The sequence below is a fragment of the Cephus cinctus genome, unplaced genomic scaffold, assembly GCF_000341935.2.
Source record: "Cephus cinctus unplaced genomic scaffold, Ccin1 Ccin1_scaffold0310, whole genome shotgun sequence".
Taxonomy (NCBI): domain Eukaryota; kingdom Metazoa; phylum Arthropoda; class Insecta; order Hymenoptera; family Cephidae; genus Cephus; species Cephus cinctus.
Genome location: NW_014333013.1, coordinates 37,450 through 64,630, shown reverse-complemented (window position 1 = coordinate 64,630; position 27,181 = coordinate 37,450). Strand labels below are relative to the sequence as shown.

Below are 27,181 nucleotides of genomic sequence, written 5' to 3'. Positions count from 1 at the left end.
GGGGGGGGGGGGGGGTGTCTGGGTCGACTGCTTTGGTCTCATTCCAACGAGTCATGGACGTCATCAAATATTTGGATGCATCTGTTCATTATACCGGAAGTCATGCACTGTTGATTATATAGCTAAAGATGGGCAAAAGATTCCGGTCCAAGAACAGTTGAGTATATTTATTGTATTAATCTTTAATTATTAATATATTATACTCTTAATTTTTTTTTAAAGAATTTTATATATTTGCTGACTTCCATACATGTGTATTAAACCCCACCCCTGAGTAAACGCCCGGTTCAAGGAGATCCAGTCGCATTGACGTTCTGCAGACTTCGTGTTTTACGAGGATGCATCGAGGGCCTTTACGAAACTTACCGGATTGCATTTATGTTATTTATATCCTAGAGTGAGCAGAGAAATATAAAAATTCTGAACTAAAAGGACAACATTCTAGAGATGTACTTTCTTCAGGATAAACTCACCTTCACAGCTTTGTCAGTTTAGTCGTAATAGTTGTATCATTTGGAAATAGACGCCTAGTTGGTCGAAATTTGATGACTAAGATGTGAAGGTGCCTTAACTGAGAATGACTGCCAATAGGTTAACATTTAATGTGTCAGACACAGTGCCAGGCGTGCTGGTAAATCCGTTGCAGTGAAATGTTTTACGTACATATACATAAATTTTTAAAAATATATTTTATATTCATTTTAAGAAGTTTTTATTCAGTCACCACGTGATACAGGTGTTCGTAATTGGCGCGTGGCAACGTCTCGTGTTCAGAAGGTACAGTGTCGCCCCTCCCTGATGTGAGTGGGCCTTGGCCCTCAACGTGTTAGCCGGCCGGCACCAGCGTTCAGGCACAGCGATGATCCTGTACAGGATAAGTGGACATTTAATCACCTGGGGATCCCCTTCCTAAAGAAGAGCTGTCGATTTTAAAGGTCTACCTCGCATTATTACGTAAACTCAACGCCACGGATGAGAGACGCGACGGCGAAGGGAAACTTAATCTTCAAACTTCCTCTCTCCCTCACATTCTCGACTTCTTTCTTTTTTTTCATCAAATGTGCCAGAAACTTTAATTCAGAAGCGAGAAGATATTATCGTTGATTTATGACGAGATGGCGCGACACTGAGTATTCAGGTATGTGAGAGTACGTGGTCCACTGGGAAATGCCACCTGTCTTACGCATCTTGTCTAATACAGCTACACATTATAGTAGAGGTAGGACTTAAGTAATCAGATATAAGATGACAATTCTCAAGCTGTTTTACACAGAATAACTCTCTGATCAGGATACCCTCTGGAGATGATGACATGGCTCCGATAGATACATCTAGTTCAATGGGTGAGAATATGAATTAATAAATTTTACAATTTTCAATTTACAGAGCAAGAATAACCGCAAGATTACCTTGACACGTTATTCAAACCGCATAATACCCTAGTGCATCTTCATCGCGAAATTGGCAAATCTGTCTGTAAGACAAGGAGAAAGAATCTCTGTGGGATTCACTCGGTACTGCCCAGTGGCATTTAACGTCAATATTGTGGGCGCGTCAACTCGTGGAGGAGGAACAATACTCGGCATCCATCCTCCGCCATTGTTCATCTTGTCTTCGAGTGAATCTTTTTACCCTCGCGTGACTCGCGAATTCACTGGACGAGTCTTTGTTGCATAATATTTTTTTTAATCTGTTTTTGTCAGGCACACCTTGTGTTTACTCTTCTCTGTAGCATAAGCAATGCTTGAAGATTCCTAAAATCATATGTATATATGAGAGAGAGAGAGAGACAGACTAGCTTCAGAGAGTGGAAGAGAGAGAAAGAGTATCGGTATGCTGGGTCGAATCAAAGATGGCGCTTTAGGTATCTCAAAATTAGTATCTATCACGGATCCATGGCGTCTCGTTAAAAGTACGTCGTCGTGAGCGCGCCTTCGCGCGTTAAAGGTTGGATTGCACCATCGCGGAAAGAAAGTCAATGTAAATGCCAGGCGAGGATCTTTCGATTTTGGCAGAATTTGGAAGCGCTAAGATATGGCGCTCAGGTCTGTGCACAAAGATACTAGAAGGAAATTCGTCCTCGTACCGGTCGCCACGGGAATTGCCTAAGTTCTTATAAAAATCGATGTATTCATTTTTAAATGTCAGGCACATCTTAAGGGTTCTCTAGAGTTGACATTTTCAGTCGAGGATATACAATTATGCAGCTAAGAATAATAATGTTATTACAGTATCATTGATATGTCGTAAGTATGCATAATTGTCATATTTATATTCTAAGACAAATATCTTTTATCCAGTTACAGGGAAGTGGTAGAAAATGACAATTAGCGGTTATAGAATAACGGCATTCTTCCTTGATCACGATTACGAGAGCCTTGATTATTAAGTATCCGCATTATCTACTGTGGTGTCAGTAAATTGTGGAATTAAAGGCGAGCCTCCATGTTATGTGTCAGTACGGCCCACTGGTTCACCCTGTATTCTCATTCGGACTATTTCATAAGTTTTGACGTCGATTTCTTGAAGCTAAAATATTTCCTGAGATAAAAAGCTTTCGTTTTCCAGCATTCGATTGAAGTTCTTATTGTAGGTTATGCGAAATGACTTATGGGAGTGTTGAAAAATACTATTTCATTGAGCTTTTTGACCTATGACATATCCTACCGAACTACCTTGAAACTGTATGAGAATTCTTTTATAGGCAGACTGCGGCCCTGCGTGACATATGCCACATAGTGAAAGGAAAGAAGAAGCGGCCTAACGTTGGTGCGAAGTCTTGGGGGAGGGACTTTCCCTGCCCGCGGCCAACCACCTAGAGGATTTGTTTTCAGAGTGTCCAGGACATAAAGCGCCATCTATAAACTCAGTGAGGAAGCATTTTCAACGAGATGATATCAGCTGTTCTGGTAAAAAGTAATTTGAGTGTTCTGCTCGTTGTGAATTCTCACAGTTACCGACTGTTAAACTGTTAGTTACTACGTTTCTACCGTGCGGGTTTTAGACAGGTTTAACCATTCCCGTGCAACTTTTGAGAGGAATACACGAACGCGATAGGTTAATCTTACTTGAATCCGACACGATAAAAAGATAGTTAATGATATTTATAATGCTTCATGGTTTTCTACATTTTTCGTTATTCTTCATGTCAATCTGATTACTGGATTTTAGTATTGATATCGATCTAGCAAAAGAATCTTTTTGTATTTACCATTAATGGTTCTTCAGATTTCTTCTGGTATTATCTGTTGAACTGTACATATATCTAGAAAGGTTTTGTCGATTTTTAAATAATTATCTTTCATTTTAATTATCCAAAAATTATTGCCATCTAAGATATTTCTCACGTACTAATAGATCGTCGATTGTACTTTTATCCCTAAGTTAAATGCATGTTGAAACCATGCATGGGTTTTAAGCATACTGCAATTCATTTCGGCAATCCACAGAATGACTAATTAAAACTACGTTCAAAGTATGGATTTGAATTTAAGCTATCAAGCAGCTTTTTCGTGTATTTAATTTTGCAACCCATTATCGGGTTGCCCTTCGGCAGGCGACTTATACAGGCAGTTCTAAATTGAGAAAACGTCTTTTAACCGAAGTAAAAAGAAAGCCTTGGCTACTTTTACCTGAGCTAATTCCCAAAAATGATTTTTATCAGAAACACTTCCATCAGAGCCTTTAAACTTGATCGATAGCTGCCTTGTATGTCATTATACACTCTAACTGTAACTTTTAAACATTAAACATATTTTTTAGGTCGTTCAATAACTTTGTATTCCAAGTTTTTGAGTTCCTGGGAAAGACCCTCTCGGACAGAATAACGGCAAAAACATCATATTTCGAACAGATCAATATCTGAACACCATATATAACTTCAAGCTTCTTTCAAATGTCAGAAAGCACAGTTCTACAGGTACTGAAAAACCGACCGCAAGGCTCATCCATCCATAAAAATAAAGCTTGCTACAATCGCATGTTAAATCCACGTCAGATAATAAAGATTGGTTCTCTGCTAATCCCAGTAACTAATCTACAAAAGCACTGATTTTTAATTTAGTTTCAAAGCTTAAATAGCCCGCGGCTGGAAGCTGTTCTCTGTGATATTCTCGTGGAAACTCGGTTTGAGTCCGACTTCAGCCGAGCGTACAGTTTCTCGTTATTAAATAAAAATTCTCTCATTATTAAATTAAAATTCAACTAATCCTCCAGGATGATATATATTTAGAGCTCTGCTAAAATTATGAAAGACAATCGCAGGCTACCATGTACTCATAACGTTTATCTTTTCAGAATACTTCCCATGACGAAGAGCTTGCAACCCGTCGGTAATAGTGAAATCCACACCTGTGACATTGAGCCGTGTCACCAAATGGACGGAGGATATTGCGGAACAGTCACCCAAGAAACGTTATCCATAATCGAACAGTCATCCAATTCCTAGCTATTGATAAGCTTTATCGGCACCATTATCAGATATCTGAAAACCAGTGCGCATGGTTTAATATTGCATACAGGATTTATATATTAAATTTACATAACGTTACAAATATATATACCTATGTATATGTATCTATAACTGGTGCAATCTGTTGCATCGGGCTAGACTTACTTTGGGCTCTCTATGTATACATATATACGTATATACATATATCCACACAGAGTAAATGGAATAGAGTGACGGTTGCTCGCTCGATACGAATAGATTATATTTGTTGCATTTTGTAGAAGAAGAGAATATATATATTTTTGTACGTCGAGTCGCGTCCAGTACAGTGATATACGTATATGTATATGATATAATAGACATACTTCCATGTATCCATCCTGCTTTCTTGTTAATGTCAATCACTTTCTATTACAGCAGTTGACGGCTGCACGTTATTATCTGCCCAGGATATTCAGCAGACAAGAAATAACCCTGACGTACTTGACTTTGAGAGCGGATTTTCTTTAAAGAGAGTCATGCAAAGAAAAATGGAGAGTATTTAGAAAAATGTCAACGGTCATATACCTACGTGTATGGTTTAAAATAAATGAGAGACCTCGACTCGATCGGGACATGTATATATGTATACATACTCTTCATACAGATGAATACATGTGAGTATATATAGTATCTCAGTATACTCATATGTCCTAATATATTATATATACGGTTAAGAGAGCACTGGATGCTGAATATATATTCCAGGTATATATGTACGATTGCGCATCGTGACGAGATTTCAAGATTACATGCTCCGCATGCATATTCAAGCGGAATTCTGCCAAGCAGAATACAAGTCCAATATTACTTCTCTTGATCCTATAGATTATATACACATGTATGTACGTATTGCCCTCTGTTGAGTTTTGCTGTGCCTGAAAATTAACCTATATCTGTGTATCTATATATATACTTGGTTAATTCCCTTTAGAGTCTTTGAAGTGACAGAAAGATTCGTTTTCCCAGCTAATGAACGGATTTACACCAGATAATTATCACGGAACCACGTAACTTGCATTACGTTATCGAATTCAACACATTCAACTGTATATCTGATTTTCAATTCCCACATGTATCGGTGCATATTTATAAGGTAATGTTAGGTATTAAGGGTTGATATGTAATATATGTACTAACTCATGTGTGTTTCTCTTTAACAGGATGAATACAGAGCAGAAGGCGTGAAGATGCCCTCGTTAAGATTTCATTCGCAATCTTTCCCCGGGATGGTCTCTCCCGTGGCTCGTATCCTGGGGCGTATTCTCTTCACCGAAACTAACCAAGTGAAGCACCAAGGACTTATTCTTGGACCTGGTATTGTTCTCGTACAAGATAGCAAGTGGTAGAGGAAGATTGGGTTGGAATAAATGAGATGGAAGATAGACAGAATAAAAAACACGAAAGAAAAGAGATATAAAATGGAATTGTAGATGAGGAAAAATTGTTAAAACTTCTTGAGTATACTTGGCTGTTTAATAATTCATGAAGGTTTTTACTAGGATGGCGATAAAAGCTCCACCGGAAGTCCTAGTGGTTGTCTGGATAATTAACCAGTCACTTAATCTTCTACGACCCTTTCGTTAATATGTGATAATTCTTTCTTAGCTGAGTAAACTATAGATAACGCAGCCTGACGACCACTTTGATACTACGTTGATGATAATCAGGAAATTTTTACTTTGAAACCAATTTGTTTGTCATTAATTAAAACAAGCTGCTTCTCTTTATTACTTTCTTATGTAGCTATAAGATTTTATGAACTGCTAACTCACCTCTGTTTACATGAGTATACGTGTACAGGAAGGTACAGAAATACTGGATATATTATTAATGCGTCAGGATATAGATTAACCCATGTTCGCACACGCCTTGTTGCGAACAACCTTTAATCAATAACTGTTATCAGTCATGTTAATGAGAAAAGTTAGCAGAATTATGTTTTGTTTATTGAAAGTTTTGATAGCTATTCGTTAAAAATAAAAGACTGTGTGTAGGCCGGACTGTATTAACATATAGGTCCCAAGTTGCTTGGATAAAAGAGGTAATTTTTTTCAAGCGGTGCCTCATATATTGGCAACCCTGCCATTTGATGTAACGGTACTACGCGTAAGATCGAACTAAGCTATTACCAGTTATAAAAATTTATAATTTTAAATATTACACTATCAACATGTACCTAACAATCTATAGGTATTAATTTCATTAAATAAAAATTTCCCCACTATAAAAATAGAATTAATAGAATACTCCAAGTGATCCATATATCTATGATCTTGGAAAAAAAGTTATACGAATTTAAAGGTACACGGATGAAACATTGTATCATCTTTCGATTACTTTGCACCAAAGCATTGCGCTATCAGCTATAACAGATATTTGCTGTATAACATACATATAGATATACTCCATCAAGAGACTCGGTCGAGTCTCGCGCCAAGTACAGGCAACCGGCTGTACAGGGCGCAGCGCGCCGAGACTCTTTACTCGAGTCAACTCCTTATACCTGTGTTTGGAACAAAATATCTAGTAGCGAAAACGTTATAGGAAATATTGAAAATATAATTAAAATGATGGGCCAGTGCTAGATCATATAATAGGAAAACATGTAGTGACTTATGTACTTGGCCTCAATAATATGATATCAATACTTTTTGTTAGAGGAATTCACAGCAATCCTGTACTTGGCGTAGTTTTTTACACGTAAGTGTTTTTTGGGGGATACGTAAAGACTGCAGTCTGCTGGCAAACCGGAAATGTGTCTACATCAATAACAGATGCATTAAATATATATATATATATATATTTGTTATGACAACATTTCCATATCTTCAGCTAAATAAGATATTTTGATCCTACCGATTTTTTAAGTATATTCTACCCGTAAGGTAGGAGATCTAAATTTATGATGTTAATAAATTTATCTCCTCAATATGAAGAATTCGAAAAATGATTTAAGGGTTTCCGTGTTTATGCCTGCGGCTGCCGCTGTGCACCGGTTGGTCGGTCAATCGATCGTACGGTGGGATCGGCCGTGAGTGTAACAGGAGCTCCTGGGGTAGAGCGGGCTCAGGGCTAGTTCGAAAAGAGAGGTGCTTCGGCGCAGGCTAGACCTTGACCTACGGGGAGGTTTTCGCGCCGGCGTCGCTGACGTCCTCTCATACCTTCATATACATATTCACAGCACTAATACACCACAGCTGCTTTTGCGTACACCCTACCCAATGTGTTTCGCCACAATACCCCTCTCCGGTACCGTTACTCATCCGAACTCCTGGTTGCGTACCACGCGCAAAGTATCAGAACCACCCAACGGCTCGACTCTGAGTCTGCCAGGGGTAGATTGGGAAAACCTCGGTAACGGTTCTCGCTGACGCGTCTCCATCCCCTTCAGTATACGCGAACCACCCTAGCGAGGACAGACGATTCCGCTGTAGTCTCTCCCTTCGTCCTCGAGTAGTCGAGAAAATCTCCAAAAAAGAGAACTACCATGCATCCGACATCAAAAGCATGCAGGTGGGTTGTTTGGAGGATTGGATAATAAATTTTTTTAAATTATAAAACAGTTATGAGGAATAATTTTTGGAATGCTCCTAAGCTTGTATTTTTTTTAATGTTACCTAGACGTGGATGTACAATTTTTTGGGAAATATGTATTTCCATTAAATGTCCTATAACGCAATTTCATTTGTTATCATTTTTAACGACGAATAGTGTTATTTGGAAAAATACTATGTAATATGACTTATACGAAATTATTATTTTCTATGAAATTCGTACATTTTTTACTTTATCTGACAACGCATGGTAATTATCCATGAGCAAGCATGCAACTTTTTTCAAAGTGGTCTTGAACTTTCATAAAAGTCGGGACTTATACCAAGAACGTGTTTTGTACTATAAACATATCCTATATATGTATATACGTATACGAATTGATAAAGAGGGCAACAGTTTCACGTGTTTTCAGAACATATTACCACAGTCTTACTCGCTGATAGTCAACACAACCAAAAGTGATAGAGCAGCGAGTCTGAATTTCAGGAGTAGGTAGACTCGAGTCGCGTGACTCAAATAACACCCTAAATATTTTTATCGATTAGCCAGCAGTAGTCGCGGCACATTTCGAAATAATTTCGAACGTTCTTGAGTGTACACGACAATGTATATACATATATATAGTGATAAAGTTTCTTCAACGTTAACAAGAAAATCCTTGCGCAGCAAGTTAGCTAAAACCAGAAACAACAGAACAAACTTCTGATAATTCTCACTTTGGTGCGAAAAATAAGTAATTTCCAAATATATTTTATATCGGGTGATAAAGAAAATTTGTATCTATGTTACTAGTGCGATTGAAGAATACCTCGGGAAATCGATACAGCAAATACAGTTATTCAATAAATCACTCCTGTCACAAAGAGAGCCAAGCGATTCTGATCAAAGCGACATAGACAAAAGGTAGCGTCCAGTTCAACTTGACGCAACAAGCTGCTCTATTACAATTACAAATCGATTACATGCTGCTAGTATCTGATCTAATTTAACAGTTAGTCAAAATTTCTGAAAGAGAATAATTCATGTTGACTCGTCAACCTTTTTTTTATGAACTCATAACTTCACTATGTAGCAGTTACCCCCTGGATCAAATCATATGAAAGGTTTTTTAGATCTAAGAAAAAATCTTCTAAACGAGTGATTTTCGATTAGGCTTCATCAGAGACCAGAAAATGACTACCCATGAGGGTATACATTTAAAAAACATACAAAGTGTATAGATGTATAATCAGCGAGTCTCGATAAATCAACTGCAATCATTGCCTACCACAAGGTGGTACTATTATACATATACGCATCGTATCGTACCTGGTATAATGGTATCGCTCGTTAAGGACCTCCTTAAGCTTGCAAGGTGCTTTAGAAACTCGTGGAGAACCGAGGTCGATCGATAGAGAGGTTTCAAAGTCGATGCGTCCCAGGGGTAAAGGTCGGCGTGTTGTGTCGTTAGACGGGGTCACCCAGTCCAGTTGATCAGAGTTATAAGGCGCATGTAAACAAAATTAGTACATCTGGTTCCTTATGTACTACGTATGATTATAGTAAGGTTTACTATGTTTTTTTTTAGAAACCATTGAGAGAGCTGGGCCGTCTATGCCTGGGTACTAGCGGGCAAAACACAACGGAGCTGTGCTCGGAGGCACGTGGTGCACTGCCACTTCTTCAGGTATGGCCCAGTGAATCGCCAAGAGGAGAGGCCGATGGTCAGGCTCAGGCATTTGTCTTCCCCGATGCCCAGGAAAGCGTCAACGACAGCGGTATCGAATCTATTCAGGTGAGATAGAGATTAGGTATAAGATTATTAGACAAAGTTTAAATAGAGGTTAGGTGACTGTACAGTATATAGTACGTATCTAGTAATTATGTATATTTATTAATCCCATAGGCGTCGCCGTCGCCATGCGGCGTGGTCTGCAGCAGCTCAACAAATACGCCTCTGCAGTCACGCAGACCTAGTCTACTTCATCCGGATCATGCCCGGTTACATCTTCATCATCTTCATTATCACCATGTTATTGCTGGTTCGAAAAGTCCACCCTCACCGGATAGAACTTCCATCGACGAGGATCCACCTCCAGGACCACCTAGCCCTTCTAGCTCGACTACCAGCAGTCTTCGTTCTATGCCGAGCTCCGCCATGGCCTCCGTGCATTCTCAGGATAGAAGACGAAGTAGCAGGTACATGAACTTAGTATATGACTCTGCTCCAGGGTGAAATAAGTTTGATCAGCTTTTAACAGTCTAAAGTACTTGATTTTATGAACCTGAATTTAATCTTGATCATGGTGCTTCTTCCAGGTACAGTGTCTTCGACGCCCTGGACTTGGAATACGCTCTTCTTCGTGCCGCGGCACGTGGTTCGGTCGGACCTTACTCCATGTCGGAGTCCTTGCACAAGCTAACCTTCACTCAGAGTCTGGCCTTTCCCGCCTTGGCGCGTGGCTTAGCATCCAAACAAAGCGTGCCAACTCAACGACCTCAGCAACACTCAGAAAGCGGAATGAACGCCTTCGCCAAGGTGGTTACCGCCCTTGTATTAATGTTAGTCAGCGTACTGGTATTCGGTGTTGTGTATAAGTTTGTGAGGACGTGAGGGTGGCTGCTGGTACCTGGCCACCATACAGAAGCTTCACAGGAGTTTCACCGTGCCGATAACCTGGGTCAGGATGCCAGCGATCCCTCCGAAGACGATGCGTGATCGCGACGCAAAGCGTCACTGTTAGGACGCTACGTGGTTCATGAATTAGAATCTTATATATATCTGTAATTATTTCAGGGAGCGATCGTAACGATATATATACATATATGACGTTCAGATAAGGAAATTAAGGCTTAGGTAGATCGTTTATCAATTAACTATTCATTAAGTGATAATCAACCATTTTTTCCCATCTACATACACGCATATATATATATATATTTCACGGACCGGATGTGGCTGCCATATCTGAAAATTCCGGAAGTCACATTCGCGCCACTATGACTTATACAAGTGCTTTATTCTTCTCGATGACAATCGCTAAAAGCGTCCATTGGATAATGATATTTTGTAAACAATGAAAATCGGCAAATTTATTGTCGATAGGCTAGATTATATATTAAAAAAAAAATTAAAAACTATTATATCCTTGATATATCAAACGTGCGCGTATTAACGCGCGATCCGTTGAATTTTTCGAGATTTCGCCGAAAATCCATTGGTTCGATTAGACGAGAGTGAAAGTGTTAAGAAAAAAAAAGTCTAGATGAATTCACAAATTCGATATTTCCTCAAAGGAAGTTAATCTCGTCGTACAAGGACTACGTCTGTCCTGCACCTCGATATATCGCGTACTTCATACATATGTACCTACATATTGCTATTTACGTATAATAATAACAATAAGTAAAATTATAGCTATGACCTTGACGTTGCGCTTTTTTTAAAAAAAAAAGAAGCAACGAATTTCTATTATAATCATATAAATTGTATACACAACAATTGTCGATGTGCGCAACAATGATATAATCAATGATCGCAAACCCTTTATCACGTTCTGTATACTGTCTTATTCAAGAGAAAGAAAGATATAAGAAAGAAGATATATGTATATATACTTTTGCGATATCATCCGTTGGTTTTGACAATAATAATAAAGTTCATTTACTTGTGTCAAAAACGTTTAAGCCGTACCGTACCGATTACGCCAACCACGTAAGTCGTGTGCGAGATAACGAGTAATCAGAAAGGCCGAGATTGGGTGAAATGATTAAAAGAAATAAATGCACTTACAATAGGAAGGAAGCATATGAGGTAATAGAATAATCGAAGCTCATATTGAACTATTTACGTCGCTGTGTAGTTTATTCGTTCGACGCGGGAGTGAAGTTTCTCAATAGTTTTTTTTTTCTTCTCTCATTTGACTCAATAACTTACAATGCATTTTCATAAATCCTTCTCACACCTAGTGCTAGGATATCTACAGTGATATTTTTTAAAACTTAGTTTCCCTTCTTCGCTCTCTCCCTCTCCCTCTCTCCTTGCTGGTGACAATCTTTCTAACCTCGTATTACGTCGTTCCACGTGTTCCTTGTTTCAATCTTTTCTTTAATTATTTTTTAAACCTATTTTATGCTTCACTCGCTCAAACTATTCTCTTCGTTCGATCCTTATTTACTTTTCATTTTATAATCGCCTTTTCATCCTTTCTATTTATTTACACGAAACTCCGTTTATTGCTAGTTTACAAGGATTTTCATGTGCGCCTGTGTCTTTGATAGTGTGCCGGTGTCTTTTCTCGCAACAACAGTGGCCGTGCTTCAGGGGCGGATTACATGGGACTCAGGATGGGTCAGGGGCGAAAGGCTGTAACAGTTAGATATGGAAGATATTGAAATTCTCACGGTAGACACGAAGAGAAATAATGATATTTTCTTTCTTCTCCTTACCCGACTATTAAAAATTTTTTTCTTTTCATCTTCTCTCTTTTCTTCTCTTCTTGTATTTGCTTGAAACTCTTAGAAAAGAAATTGCGAGGCTCTCCCGCATTCGAGGCCCGCGCTTAGGCCGTACGTACTCTTTCACGTTTCCTTATTATTTCTTTTTCAACGGACATGCATGAATTGTATGTGTAATCGTGTACGTTTCACCACTTGCCTTTTCCTTATCACTTTATATACGTGATAAATCAACGATTTTTAATGACTGGGTGAAAGGGAGATGAGAATTTTTATACGAGATAACCACTGGGTTTTGCCCCTCATTTTTTTACTGTTTTTTCTTTTCCTTTTTTTTTTAGTAAAAAAATAAAGTGTCGACGACCCACTTTTTAAAATCTTTCTTTCATCTGCATTCTCCCTCTCTCTATCTCTGTCTCTCCTCTTTGCGCGAAATCTTAAATAATAATACTTCTGCTTTTTTCGATTCATTTCTTTCCTTCTTTCGATAAAGTAAAAGAGAGGCCTGTACGAATCGCGATAACGGAGCTAAATAATTATTCTACGACTATTTTATTTGTATAGTTTGTGCCATTTATGCGTTTCTCATTTTTCATTATTCCCTGTTCTATGACTTCTGACATTCTACCACTGTAGAATTCTGTGTACATAATTAATCAGTATTAATTAATCGTCCTTACGCATTTTAATCTCAATAATGATCACACAAGATCAATGAACTCCCTCATAATTGAATGAACAACCTCGCGCATGTCATTCGGTAAATATTATCTCGATTATCTTCTATCAAAAAAATCTGTCGTTTCGCAAAGAAAAAAAAAGAGCATTATTAAGCAAATTTTACTCATTATCGTTATCATTGATAATAAAACAGACTACTAGAAAAATAACTCGATTTTCACGAGCGTAAAGGATGATAAATTTTCATTAATTTTCACTGAATCATTTCCTCCTCTGATTTTCATTCCTCGTCTCGTAGTCATTAACGCAATTAAAAATCGTTACATGCTCGATTCCCGTCAACCCGTCGCCAGATCTACGCTAATAAATCCGCTAATCACTAATTAACGCTAAAGTTTCGATGCACCTTCGCCACGCGGAGTATACGCTCGTGTGAACACAATGAACAGTAGTAGTAAATAGCATTTAGTATAATAATAGTAATAATATTATTTAGTAGTATCAATTATTAGTAGATAATAGTGACGGCGTTCGGTTTGGTATTAAATAGTAAATATCGGCAATGATGACGGTTACGCAATGGGGATATATCAATTCACAATGATATAATCAATCGATCACCATTTTGATAGTGGTACAATGATAATTTTCTAATAATACGACATCACGTACGTGTACCGCGTCTTACGTAGACCTTTATGTATTACGAGCTATATTCTATGATTTGAAGTTCTTATTATTTTTTTCTTTCTTTTTCTTCATCTCCATCTTTTCCTGACCTTTCGTTTCCATTGCCGCTGCTGTTTCGCTCTCTTTATTTCAGAGGAACGAGCCCGCTCTCTTTTGTACGAGATTACTTTACACCTGGTTTGTCACTTTATTTTTAGACGGTTAAGCAAAAGAGAGTGAAGAGAGTAAGTCGTGTTGCGATCGAAGCCTCTTTACTTTATTACGGACGATGTCTCTAGCTATGTGCTGCTCTGTTAGGTTAGGTTAAGGGTGTTGGGTCGGGGTCGGTGGGTTGATGCGAAATTTTACTGTGTGTATTGTGAGTGCACGTGTACCCAGTCTGTGTAATGTGCATGCGCCTTTAGCCGTGTTCATATTTTGTCATTGTAATATGTACGTGTGCGCAAGTATTCGACCCCCTGATCCTGATGGAAGATCGAGAGGGACAGAAACACCCTTTCTTGTGAGACCCTTGCAAAGGGTAGCTACCACTCGACGTGCGGAGTTCGTTATCGAGTAACTGTTGTTTTACTCGAAGAACGAGAAATATTTATACGAGTAGCGGGAACAGTGAGTCCCGTGAGACGTCTCTATAATTTCCTTTAAATTCTTTGTCGCTTTCTCGCTTGCCTTTCTACTGATAAATTATTGGATGAGTTGGCTCTACTGGGAGGTCGCTGTCCAGGTCCAGGGATACGCCATCTTTCGTTACTAGGTAATGAGTTAGTAGTTGGCCTTTACCCTTGACGAAGACTAGACCTCGCTGCTCGAAACCGAAACCAAACGGCTCCAGGATCTTTCGGGTCTCGTCGGTTACCTGGACGCATTGAATCATTTGTTGGGTGCAAGAAGTAAGGTTATGTAATGGATTTGGATTTTCTTTTTTACTCACTTGTATACAACCAACTTTACCCGTGCTCTCCATTCTTGATGCTACGTTCACAGTGTTTCCCCATATGTCATAGTGCGGCTTCCTGGCACCAATTACACCGGCCGTTACGGGGCCGTGATTAATTCCCATCTTTAAGACGAAGTGATTGAAGCTTTGTTCGTTTATGCTTGAGAGAGCTTTCTTCATTTCTAGGGCGAATTCTACGAGGGTGGAGAGATGAGTCCATCTCGGGCCTTCCTCCGGTTCTTCCGAGTCGGTGATCCCGGATGCGGCCATGTAAGTTGAGCCTATCGTTTTTATCTTGATGATATCCTTGAATTTATGCTGATCGAGGATCTGGAACATTTTTTTTTATTGTAAAATAATAATTCATTTCATTTCTCATATCTTTGCTATTCACCCGATCAACTCACCGCATCGAAGTCTGATATAACCTCGTTTAGGAATCTCAAGCACTCGAGGCCTTGATTATTAATACTCTCCTCGCTGTAGAAATCAGCAAAATTGGGCATACTCGCAAAAAGGACACCGACCTCGGCGTAGCTTTGACTGTAGAGGTCATCGTGATACCTGGCAGTAGATAGGAAATAAGCTGCTACGTGAGGCGGTAAAATATTATAGATAAGAGCGCCGTTTCGTCTCTTCATATCAGCAGCCCGTTCTCTCTGTGCGACAACCTCGCGACCCCTCAAATACAAAACCCTCCTGGCTTTTTCCATCTGGAATAAAAATCAAAGGACCCCGCTAAATTTTTTAATTTAAAAAAAATCTTTTTGATCCGGAACAGTCTGACTTAGTTAGCTTGTTTCGAGATCATCCGCCGTGAATTCCACTTTTACGAAATAAGTGCGTTGTTTGTTGTCAAATGGCTGGATGTGGGAAGCGGCTGTCTGAAAAGCCCGCGGCGCACAAGAGAGCGAAAGAGAGATGAGCAGTCAGAGAAGGAGCGAGACAGTGTTGCTAGTCGTATGAGAAGTTAGATTGGTTAGGAAGCAGCAACCGCACAGGATGCTGAAGAAGGTGCGATGAAGTTTGAAAACACGCGGCCCTGTTTTACGGCCGCCTGGAGCTAGGCAAATTACGTAAAAGCAAAGGTAAACAGGAGATGAATAAGCGTCGCGACGCTAGGCGAAAACGATCCACAAGAAATACGGAGTCCCCATGGTGATTTAAACACGGAAATAGCTCGTTATGCCGAACCTATATATCTCACAATACAGGTTCTACTCTAATCCTGTTTCTCTCCGTTTTCATCCCCTACGGCTATGTACTGTACATACGTTCCATGACTCTCACACAGTATATATAGATATATTAACCCTCATACGAGAGTCGAGGTACCCAGAGACCTTGTTTCCAGTTAAAGTTTCTTTTTCATTACTTGCGTAAGGGTTAATTAGCAAATGTATACGGAGAAGAATGTGCTACTGTTATTGCTACTAGAATTTTTAACTGTCCAAATACTGACCATTGCTTTAGTAATCATTTTTCTGCGTATATCAATAATTAATATATATATGCAAGGTACTCATACATGATGACATTCAGTGGAAAACATAGAGTGTGAGTATATTCGTCCCGGGTTTACGTCAGTGACTGAGCTCATTTGCCAGTTAAATTAATCGGGACCCAATCTTCCCGGAGGGTTCTCCCTGCGCCGCTTCTGATCGATTATGTCCTGGAGTTACGTAGGTGGGTAGGTAGATTGCTACTGGGTCACCCTAACCCTCTTGTTGTTGTCGCCATACGACTCTTTCGCAATTCGTACACGCAGCGTGTGGTCGATTGAGTTTTTCAGGCTTGCTTTCTCCCTTGATTTGAGACTCAATCTACCCATGGCTTTGTGAGGTTAGATAGGAGAGTGGAATACGGTCTGGGAACGATGCATGACGGTCCTAGGACGTGTTTCGTGAATTTATCAGGATTGTGAGAATACTTACGTATCTGGCGACAATCACCAGAGCTACGGCGATAGTGGCGAGCGTCGCTGAGAGTGCATACTTCAAGGGGAATGGTACGGGTCCTGGTAGGTTCGATGCGCTATCCTCTCTGTCTAGGCTAGGAGCAATGAGCATTATATTCATGGCACACTGAGCGCCAGCCAGGATGCCCATTAGCAATGCCTTGCCGAGGTAGCTTATATAGGTCGGCATGGATATGACCACCAGGGCCAGGACGCCGATGTACGAGTAGTATGAAGGATAAGGACAACGTGGGACCCAGCCCACGGAGACGTTAGTAGGAGGTTCGACCTCTTCATTAATTGCGCAGTTACCCTAGACAAAAATAATATTCCGTTAGTACACGACTTCAGAGTACGTATAGATGAGCTTGCACACGGATGTCGTACCATGTCGAGCAACAAGAAGACACCTAGTGAAAATATCATGAGTAGTGCTAGAGTCCTTCTAAGCCATCTAGCTCGCACAGCACTTCCTAGACAAGTGGCGCCGGCAAGAACTATTCCGAAGAGAGTGACTACTCCGGCACCGCCCCAAGTAAACGGTCCCCAGGGTTGTAACTTCCAAACGGGGGCTGCGCACACCATCACCAAAGGACCGCCAAGCAACGACAAGGGTGAGAATGCTTCTTCAGCGCTATGGAAGGCCATTTCCACGTTGGGATCCTTAAAGTGTAATGTCAACCAGTATGCGTGACCTTTCAGCTCAGCACCGCCACCTGGATAAATGATAAAATATCTATAAATAATAATGCATTCTCGAAGCAGTCGTAGATAGGGGATTTTGAACAGGGCTCCTAACAAAAATATTTAACTTCCTATCGATAACAAGTTCATTACATTGTGACATTTATGACCGTAGACTATAATTCTGGTGGGTCATCAAAGAGTGATAACAGCCGATAATACACGTGCGTCAACCGTTAACGGAATAATGATAATGGTTCATAAGCCTATAGTAATAGGTCAATCACCTCGACTGTCTAATTCTTTACGTAGCCGCTGCCGGAAGTCCTCGGAATCTTCCTTGTTCCTGCAGTCGATGTCCTCCATAATTTTTTGGGAGGATTCAGCATCGGCCAGAGACGCTAAACTCTTCGTCACGGCTGGCTTAAAGGGTTTTAAGGCCCTGACGATGAAGTACGTGATGAGGCCAGCTTTTTGAAGAGCCTCTTCACGCTTCTCACCGTAAGCTGGTTCCACTTCGAACTCACCATTGAGGAAGCTCAGGGTCGCATTCGAGATATGAACCCTCCTTCAAAACCGATAAAATTTCTTATCAAGAAATTGAAAATTTATATTAAAACGAATACCGTTATCGTTATGCTTATTTTCCTATAAAAACTGGATGATAATTTCTTTTATCATACTGAATATTCATTAAATGTATATATTATATATATTATATTATTTCTAACCGGTACAAAAATGGCGACAATAAAGCCAAGGAATACTCTAGCATCGAATCTCTGCTTTATCTCATCCCTATCCAAAAGTCTCACCCAATTTGACTCCTGCAGTATTATGTAAATACAAGATGATACTATCACGTGTAATCACGAACGGTATCTCATCCTTGTCAAGATATTTAAGACCTTATTTATTTATCCCTAGCATGTTATATAGCTCCCCGGGATAAACTAGGTAGAGCAAGTAAGAGATATACGTAACACGCATATAACTCTCATTGTGAAAGACGAAGGATCTTTCAGATTACGTTTTGGTACGATACTTCACTCCCCCCGCCCGGCCCGCACAGATTCTCTTATCACGTACGCAATTCTCTTGGTAATTTCCATAGAAAGATATAAGACAGCTGAAAGTTCTGTTAGGCCAAGGTAGTTTTACTCACCCTGCCATGCCACTGCTCTCCATTTTGTTTGCCAATTCCACATCCTTGCTATAAACATCGAATTGCCACTGTCTCTGACCCAGTACACCAGCCAGGACGGCACCCGTATGTATTCCTACCCTCATGTCAACGGGACTGTTGGTAGTTTGTTGAACGTACTTAATGGCGTCAACCATAGACAATCCCATATGTACACAGAGTACAGCGTGATCGGGTCTTTCTACAGGCGCGCCACTTATGCAATAGTAACAATCGCCAAGGATTTTGATACGCAGTTGTTCGTATCTGTGAATGATTGAAAAACAACTCCATAATTTATATAGTGATATATAGGAAGGTTTAAATAGAAATGAAAAGTATAAGTATTTCAGATACGGTAGCCAAGTCCGACATAATCTCTCTTGGTGTGTCAGTATATTGAAATTACCGTTCGCTGAGTTGATCGAATCTTGCGAAGAGCTCGTTCAGGATTTTGACAAGTTCACTGGCGCTATACGTGGATGATATCGCCGTGAAGCCAACGATATCGGCGTACAGGATGGAAACGTTCTCGTGCCTGGACATATAGATTTTTTTAAACTGCGTATCCAGCGAGGCGCCTAAATCCTGACGCATTTTAACAGCTACGTGCTCGGGTAGGACGCTCAACAGGAGTCTCTCCTGCTCTGCACTCTGTTCCTCGATCACCAGCTGAACTTCGAGACTCTGTCTAGTCTCTAGAAAGGCTCTTCTTTGCTGAAACTCCGCCAGGGAGTAACTTGAGGCGCCTAAAGCAGCGGCGCCAGCAGACAGGGTGACCGTCAAGATCTGTAGCGAGTGGAAACGAGACAGAAGACTTTACGTTAGGCGCTAAATTTAAACTGTACTTAAAGTAGAGGAAGTTTAGAGTCTGCAAGGTTTTACAGCTTCCATACGGTATCCGGGGCACAGTGATATTTCGATTTAGCATTGACTTTACTGTAGTTTTGATTTAGTCATTGGGAAGTTACGCACGTACTGGACCAGTAGATAGCAGAATATCGCAGTTTAGACAGTTTTTATTAGACTCGATGCTTATTCGTTTATCGTAGAGTGGCAGAGGGCAACGGTCTGGATAAATGTTTTTTATATCCACACATCTACATACAGTAGCACGTAACAGAGTTCTGCAGCCGCGCGCGTCTGGACATCTAAAGTGAATTTGAGTACCGTCAGTGGCGCGTCGAACGGCAAACCAGCCGGATTAACCGTGAAAGTAACATTGTGAGAAAAGTGTATAGGGATCTGTGATTATTGATTAACTCTAGGTTATATTACACGGGACTGTTACGACGTCTAGGAATTGGAATTTGCATACCAGGACGTTGATGGGTGTCTGAGCTGGTTCCTTGGAGAGGCCGACGACGGTAACGATGTATGTAGCAGCAGTGCCAAAGGCCAGAAGAGAACAGAGGAAGATTCTTAGAGGTAGAGTGGCGAATAGAAGATATAACAACAGAAGAAGCCATCCTAAGCCGTCCCTGGGTGTAACTTCGGTGACCTTAAGGAAGGGTTGGGCCAAAAGTTGGCCAATGGATAAACCCCAGGCAACGTGCGGCACTAAGGCCCAGAGTGCGTCCCTGGCTCTGGTACCACGTTCTGCCCAGGCGAGAAGGCCAAGATTTAGCCCCAAGAAGACAGCTGTGAGACTCCGGGCTGGCAATTCGGGCTCAGGAGATGCCAAGGTGAACGCATCGTAAAGCACTGCCGAGAGCAGGAAGCACTGGAGGCCGCCACGGCGTTGCTGTAGCGAAGAAGCTCGATACAGTCTTTCCAACTTGGAGCTAGAGAAGCTTGTCTTAAGGAGATTCGAAGGTCTTCCGGAGTTGAGGTAGGACTCCTCGTTGGAGGTCTCCAGTCTCTGCGTCATGGTTATTCTAGTTGGTGGTGTCTTATAGCAACGATGTTAGGATGTTTACGAAGGAGACCGTTTATGAGGTGTTTATAAAGGTCCTCTCACAGTGGCATCTTGCCAGGATACTGTTTCAACTTCTTCTGGACAACCCACTCTCTCTCTCTTTCTTTTTCTCTTTTGAGACACGAGATGCTCTTACGGACTATTACCTACTGGTACTATCACTATTTCTGTGAGAGCTGTTTTTCTCTCTCTCTCTTACTTTCCACTCCCCTCTCTGTCTCTCTCTCTTTTTTCTCTCGCTAACCAACTGAAGCACTTCGTTAAACAAAGTTGTACGTTCAGTAAGCGCGTACTATCCCGGCACCGAATAATCGCACACGTCTAATCCCGACCACCGGTTCGTACAAAACTCCACCTTGGTAGACCTTCTGCCCGCCCCTTCTCCTTGTGCCGTAGCTGATCCTTCCCTGGGAGTTCGTGTGGCTTATCCTCAAGGATCATCGGTAACGTAGCTCAGGAATTATCTCCGACCGTACCAAGGAATAGGGGTTCACTTGGAACGATATTCTTTTAATAAATAAAAGTGTCGATTTTTATCTACTCTCCAGGGCGCCACTTCAAGCCCCGTTGGTCTCGACAAATCTTACCCGGTGCGTGAGCAAGTTAATGGAAAGTAAAAATGATTTATCCAACACTTCAACTAATATCCCGGCCCTGTCCACGCCGGATCACCTCACCGGAAGCGGGCGAGTTATCTCACCCACCTCGTCGGCGAGGTGTTGGATCACGGTCCTGGTGGAAGGTCCTGGTCTTGCCTTCCGATCCGTCAAGCCACGGTGTAGAATGCACCGCCCGCGCGCGGGGGACTGGCCGGGCTACTAGCAGTTCCTCTAGTTCCTCCGGTTCATCCAGTGGACGCTCCGTCCAGGCTTGCGCCATAGGAGCTCACCATCCCCGGGTCGATATCAACCACCACAACCCTTACAGCCATGTAGCGAGCGCCCCACCTAGCTGAACTGTGCTACGCTATACCCAGAGCCACAGTACCTTCTACTAGCTCATCTTCCTAATTTTCTTTAGGGTGTATTACTGATTCCCGACTTGGTTATGGTCTCTGATCTCCTGTTTCTTTTGTTTAGATAAATAAATTTTTTATTGATATCACTCATGGTCATTTATTGCTACACTCGTGTTCTACTGAGCTACTACGCATCTGACGCTACGCATTCTTCAGGTATCCTATACATGCAAGCTCAGCTTCCACAAGTCGACTTCCTGGTGTACGGATCTACGCATTAAACTGTACCATGCTTCCTGTGATGAATGCCTTCTGGATAGACAATTATTACCGGCGATAAATTATCCAGGAGTCCGAAATATTCATACAGGCGATACATCTAGGAATATTTCTGTACTCCGATTGTTCACTTCTACGATTCTTATATGTACAGGAGTCTGGCAGGAGCTTTTGAAACTTCTCCAAGAATTCCGATCGTTGCGGAAAAGTCCTCTGGCTACATCCGAGGATACTTTTCCGCGATATTCTACTCCACTTCCTCTTCTACAACTTCTTGAATAAACCATACTTATCAACGAGAGTGTACCAGGCTAATAATCACTGTACGCATCGGCTACCAAGTTACCAGGTACGTCACTACAATTTTTCTTATACTTCTTCTTCGACTCTATACGTCTGTTTAACTTTTAACTATACCTACATTCTGAACACTGTGTATACAGAATTTCAGTATGGGTACGACGTACCGCGAACCTCTGGTCGATTATCAGACGCAATTTCGTAGCACTCACCGACGCGACACCAATACGAGTTTAGCTGAATGGGAATAAATAAAAAGAACCATTAATAGGAGAAAGACATATGCATTGCATAGAAATGGCGCTTTTATCACAAAAAGAGAAGAAACAGTGCAGGAAGAAAAGACACGTGAAAATTAGTGATATTGATCGTACAACCTACTCGACGATAATATTGATCCCTATCGATAACCCATATTCAATTTAGTCCTGAATTGTTTTTAGTATTTCCTCAGGGATGACATAACCGAGCTGATGCATTTCCTTAACGACTCTAGGTACCTTGCTGAGGGCGTCAAACCACATGTGATAGGGTAACTCGGCCCGGGTACCGCCATACTTTTTCGGTAGTGAAGTTGGCGACACGTGTCGTTGGAGACTCTCCATATCATCCCCATGGAAGAATATCCTGTCGCGCATTCTAGAATCTATCAGTGGCCTGAATACTGTAAAAATAGCGTCGAATACCCAGGACTGATGAAGTATGTGAATCGCGTGGGTTTTCATCGGAAACGCTGTGACCATTAGAGACAAAACCATGCTTGCTACCTGAAGTAAAGGAATTAAGAAAATTATTATGATTTTTAATATTATAATTATATATTTATTTGTATTTACGGTGATATTATACCTGTGGTGTTATACTCCATGCATGAGTCATTGTGATGCCTTCCAGATCAAAGATAACGACGCCACCCAAAACCTGTGCTGTAGGCTCCAGTATACCTAGTTCCAATATGATAACGGTGGCCTTGAATATTTCGTCTATCGGATATTTCCTGGGATCCCAATTACCCATTCGATATATCATCATCCTTCGACCACACTGAGTCCTGTAGGCAGGGACTGTCATCAGATCATCGTCACCAATGTGTCGCATCTCCAAAGGATTCACGTCCCGATGGATATCAGGATGTTCTTCCTTGAAGTTGAGGTAGTTGACTATCTGTTTAAATGACATAAGTTTATATTATTATATAATACAATTTTCATTCGCTTCGTCTCAGACTCATATAGCGCACAGCATGCACAGAGTACAGACACTTCCTTGTCACGGGCGTCTATGCAGATTTTCTTCGATCCCGTGTAATTTCTTAGTGACAGTTATGGTTGTTGTGTAAGCGTTTCGAAAGTATGGATTTCTCATTAGCTTAAGTTCGTCATGGCTATTTATTTATACTTTGTTACATTTACTATGTGCAAGTGGAAAGCTGATTCTCTCGTCCAGTTATAATTTTTGTATCCACTTTACGCGAATGACGGATCAACAGCTGGAATTTCTATCGCAAAACCGATCAACGAAAATTTTACATTTTAACAACCGGTATATGTTTTTCGAGTGAGAAGCACGTCGCTGGTTGAGAACTAGGCAGTAGGCAAGGTTCCATATTTGGAGAATAAAGTTATCTGCCTTTTGAAGCGCTCAATGATTTTTGTATTTACGTCATAAGAATTAATACGATTCACCTTGACATTAGCACCTTACTATGTATAGATGAAAGAATTACGATTTCATATGTCCTTTCGTTAATCAGAATACGAAGGAGATGGCTGTACTGTTATAGTGCCTAATGAAAATAAATCTTCGGTATCTAAATTCATTTCCATTATGGATTATTATATTGCTGTTTTATCGCTCATCTTTTTGGGGGGTTTTCTTTTCTATACGACTTACCAATCGATGTGCACGATGCACGTTGAAGTTCCTGGCTCGTAGAAATCTGATCAGGAAGGCGTCGTCCATTCTATTCGGCAGGCACTCGCCGCGCTCTGCATCGACGATACGTCATTCGTGTGAACCGTGAAGGATTCTCATTCCATTCACTATAGTCTATAAATTCTAATTACCGTATATCATGTCCCGTAGTTCCTGCAGTGTCAGGCACTTGACTTCCTCCGTCTCGCCGAGTTCCTGTCTCGCGTACTCCATCACTTCCGCCGACGGTTCCTCCAGATCCAACGTGAGCTCCTCGTCGTCCCACTTGTCGGTGGTGCTCGATTGTGGCATTTTTACTATTGATTCGCTTGTCTTGAGGGATTCCCGCGTGACGTCATTCGACAATGACAATTTCGATTCCTTGTTATCAGTCGATATTACAGAATCGCGGGGATTCTCAGCGCAGTTATATTCCTCGGCCCGCGGTAGACGCTCGCTCGATTCTTCCTCCTGGCTTTCAAATTTCCCGCTTCTTCTATCGTCCGATTTCTTTAGACACAAAACGATCTCGTTAGGCTCCTTAACTGATTTTACGTTCAATTTCGTTTCCTTATCTGTCACTGTTGACTTTTCTGTTTCCATTGCGACCCTCTTACGTAGGTATATAAACTTGTAAATACTTCAGACAGCATTCGATTAGGCCCGATCTCTCTCTATTCTTGGCGATCTTTCCCGAAGTTACCCGAAAGTTATTACATCAACTGATGGTAATAATAATAATATTGGACACTCGTGAAATCCAAGTGTATTTGAACTTTTTTTGTAATCGTTCCGAGAACCGAAGGAACAAGACAAAAATAAGACGATGGGCGCAACTAACATCAAATCAACTCAGTCACACGTACAGGCGCCTTCGACATCCCACTGTTAATACTTTTACGAAACTCCCTCGGCTTTCTAAACTCTCGAATCTAGAAGTAATTTCGAGTATTGAATTTTTAATGTTGCGATCACTTCTACAGGAAGTCCGTTTTTTGTCACGTGATATCGGATAACGATTAATATTGATATTTAAAAAAATACAAGAATGCAACAACTGCTCACTGCGGTAAGCAACTCCCAATGCAACAGTCACTGTCGAAAGGGCGTGATGCAACTGACTTTACGCAGATATGCACCATGACTGTAACGTGCTGGAATGAAAACGCAATTCCCTCTTACCGGCTAAGACCTTGTGGAATACGCTGGTTTGTTGCGGTGCAAAATGATAGCGAAGAGAATTAATAAAATAAAGAGTAATAAAAGAAAGGAAAAGAATCCAGACAGTTTATAAATGTTGAATACGTCTTTAAGATGCCTAAAAGGAAAACCTGTGTTGCATTGGACGTCTTGAAGATGACTTTTGAACGTTATGTGTCTCTTAAGGAATAATCGGCTGCTAATAAAGGTATTGAATATTCCTGGATTTGAGTCTTTAAATTATACTGGTTTTAAATATGCATCTACATATATGAAATAAATTATTGTTATGTGCATCGAATTTACCTGTTACTTAAAATTCTTCGATTCAATGTTTATCTCATGAAGAATAACCAGCATAGCTATAGAGTATACAAAGGTTCTATACTCCATTCCCAAAGTAACCGCCGGTTACGAAAGCTGGTCAGGGTCACCCTGTTGCATCCACGGACTGATGCTTTCACTAACTACACCCATCACTATATCTATATATATCCATGGCTGGATACGCGTATACGTATGCTTATAATATGACATGTTTATATATGACATGCACGTAGAAACAAAGTCGAAAGCAAAAGGGTTGATACTGTAAAAACTACTAAACGCTTCAGTTAGGTTGCATTCATTTTGAGATGATAAGATTTTAGATAAAATACACCATAGTGCATATGCATGAAAATGCATCCTTATATGCATCTACTGTTTTCTGCAAAAGCATATAGACGTGGAACTCGGTTGCCAAAATGAATAATACAGGTTGGTATGAATTAAAATAATTATTCGATTTTCTCTATGGAAAATTCTTAAGAATTATTTGTTTACACTGATGTTACCATTTTCTTTGAATTATATTATCGTCGATATTTTTGACTCTCTGTTTTTAATATTAAGCCCAAATTTTCAGACTCCGACTCACCAAAGTAAAATCAAATCCGATGACTTAGTTTAACGGTACCGACTATCACTCACGGGTCAACCTAAGCAGACTGATCAGTGCGTTAAAGCTTGGTTCAGCAGCAGCGAAATCCTTATGGCTTCCGCGTTTGTGATCCATGCCGAGAAAGTTGCAGCGTTTGGCGCAATCACCTTTCTACTCTCGCCTTTATTTAACTCTTACACTACAGGCAGTCTTCTAATGCCCATTGGGATTGGGTTGCCTTTCAGCTGTAAATCGTTACTTGATAAATCGTTGAAGCTATTGGTGTTTAAAATGGATATTTCCCATAGGCTATTTTTTAAGCCACCACTTTCTTGGTACAATATTATTACGTGCTTTCTTGTAGATTTCACATAGAGTGCATAATCGAGCATTAAATATTAAATAATATTTAATGATTTTATCTGACGATCAGTGCTGGGAGCTCTTGCCGTGATCCTAGTCAGGATCATAATGAGAGACTGCGAGATATCCGAATATTACGTCAAATGGATACAGTAGACGTCATTGCTGTCCTGAATCAAGAAACGTGTGGTTAATATCATACATTTATTCATTTGGCTTTTTATCTATGACTCCAGCCAGTTCCTGTACGACTGTTACATACGCATTTACTTACGTATAATAGGTATAATTTAAAAAAAATTTTTTTACATAACCTTCAAGATTCTGTCGACGAGCGAAGGAACGTCTTGTACGTATCTTCGTTCTTCGTACTCCAGGTTCAAAGGTAATTTCGTTCTTGGTAATGACGGAAATGTCGAGCTTCACGATATTTTTAAAATTCACGTCAAGATCTTACGGTACTGTGGTCCTTACGTAATACACACGATCCATACATCAGTGGGTGCTTTTGGTTTTCATGTAGAAGCATCATCCAAAAATTCAGCAGTCACGTCTCTACGACAAGTTCAATGGAATATTTGGATTGTGAGAATAATTAACATACGTCTGAGCGAGTGATATAGTGTGTGGAGACACGGGGAAAGAGAATGGCGGGAAAAAACGATAGATTTGAAAAAGAAATTTTAAGAGCGGAGGTACCTGGTGATCTCA

The 27,181-nt window shown here is 40.6% G+C and overlaps 3 protein-coding genes and 2 long non-coding RNA genes across 5 annotated transcripts; 2 read left to right on the top strand and 3 right to left on the bottom strand.

The window, feature by feature from the left end:
• Nucleotides 1-751: 751 nt before the first annotated feature.
• LOC107266404 lies at nucleotides 752-1,546 on the bottom strand. Its single transcript, XR_001537411.2, has 3 exons — nucleotides 1,410-1,546; nucleotides 942-1,331; nucleotides 752-865 (listed from the first exon to the last, which is right to left on the bottom strand). It is a non-coding gene; the product is annotated as an uncharacterized LOC107266404 (long non-coding RNA).
• Nucleotides 1,547-4,356: 2,810 nt separating this feature from the next.
• Nucleotides 4,357-6,726, top strand: LOC112494155. Its single transcript, XR_003059332.1, has 5 exons — nucleotides 4,357-4,493; nucleotides 4,868-5,106; nucleotides 5,198-5,334; nucleotides 5,424-5,585; nucleotides 5,653-6,726. It is a non-coding gene; the product is annotated as an uncharacterized LOC112494155 (long non-coding RNA).
• Nucleotides 6,727-7,543: 817 nt separating this feature from the next.
• Nucleotides 7,544-11,732, top strand: LOC107266402. The gene is made up of 4 exons (XM_015736848.2): nucleotides 7,544-8,005; nucleotides 9,615-9,821; nucleotides 9,933-10,225; nucleotides 10,346-11,732. Exons 1-4 carry the CDS (start codon nucleotides 8,000-8,002, stop codon nucleotides 10,638-10,640), a joined length of 801 nt encoding a protein of 266 aa, XP_015592334.1. The 5' UTR covers nucleotides 7,544-7,999; the 3' UTR covers nucleotides 10,641-11,732.
• A 132-nt stretch (nucleotides 11,733-11,864) lies between these two features.
• On the bottom strand, nucleotides 11,865-22,021 carry LOC107266397 (adenylate cyclase type 3). The gene is made up of 9 exons (XM_015736837.2): nucleotides 19,935-22,021; nucleotides 19,026-19,405; nucleotides 18,599-18,883; nucleotides 17,721-18,001; nucleotides 17,137-17,465; nucleotides 16,727-17,062; nucleotides 15,200-15,505; nucleotides 14,787-15,122; nucleotides 11,865-14,711 (listed from the first exon to the last, which is right to left on the bottom strand). Exons 1-9 carry the CDS (start codon nucleotides 20,484-20,486, stop codon nucleotides 14,529-14,531), a joined length of 2,988 nt encoding a protein of 995 aa, XP_015592323.1. The 5' UTR covers nucleotides 20,487-22,021; the 3' UTR covers nucleotides 11,865-14,528.
• A 333-nt stretch (nucleotides 22,022-22,354) lies between these two features.
• On the bottom strand, nucleotides 22,355-25,399 carry LOC107266398 (alpha-tocopherol transfer protein). The gene is made up of 4 exons (XM_015736838.2): nucleotides 24,138-25,399; nucleotides 23,965-24,059; nucleotides 22,921-23,235; nucleotides 22,355-22,838 (listed from the first exon to the last, which is right to left on the bottom strand). Exons 1-4 carry the CDS (start codon nucleotides 24,586-24,588, stop codon nucleotides 22,494-22,496), a joined length of 1,206 nt encoding a protein of 401 aa, XP_015592324.1. The 5' UTR covers nucleotides 24,589-25,399; the 3' UTR covers nucleotides 22,355-22,493.
• Between the last annotated feature and the right edge of the window lie 1,782 nt (nucleotides 25,400-27,181).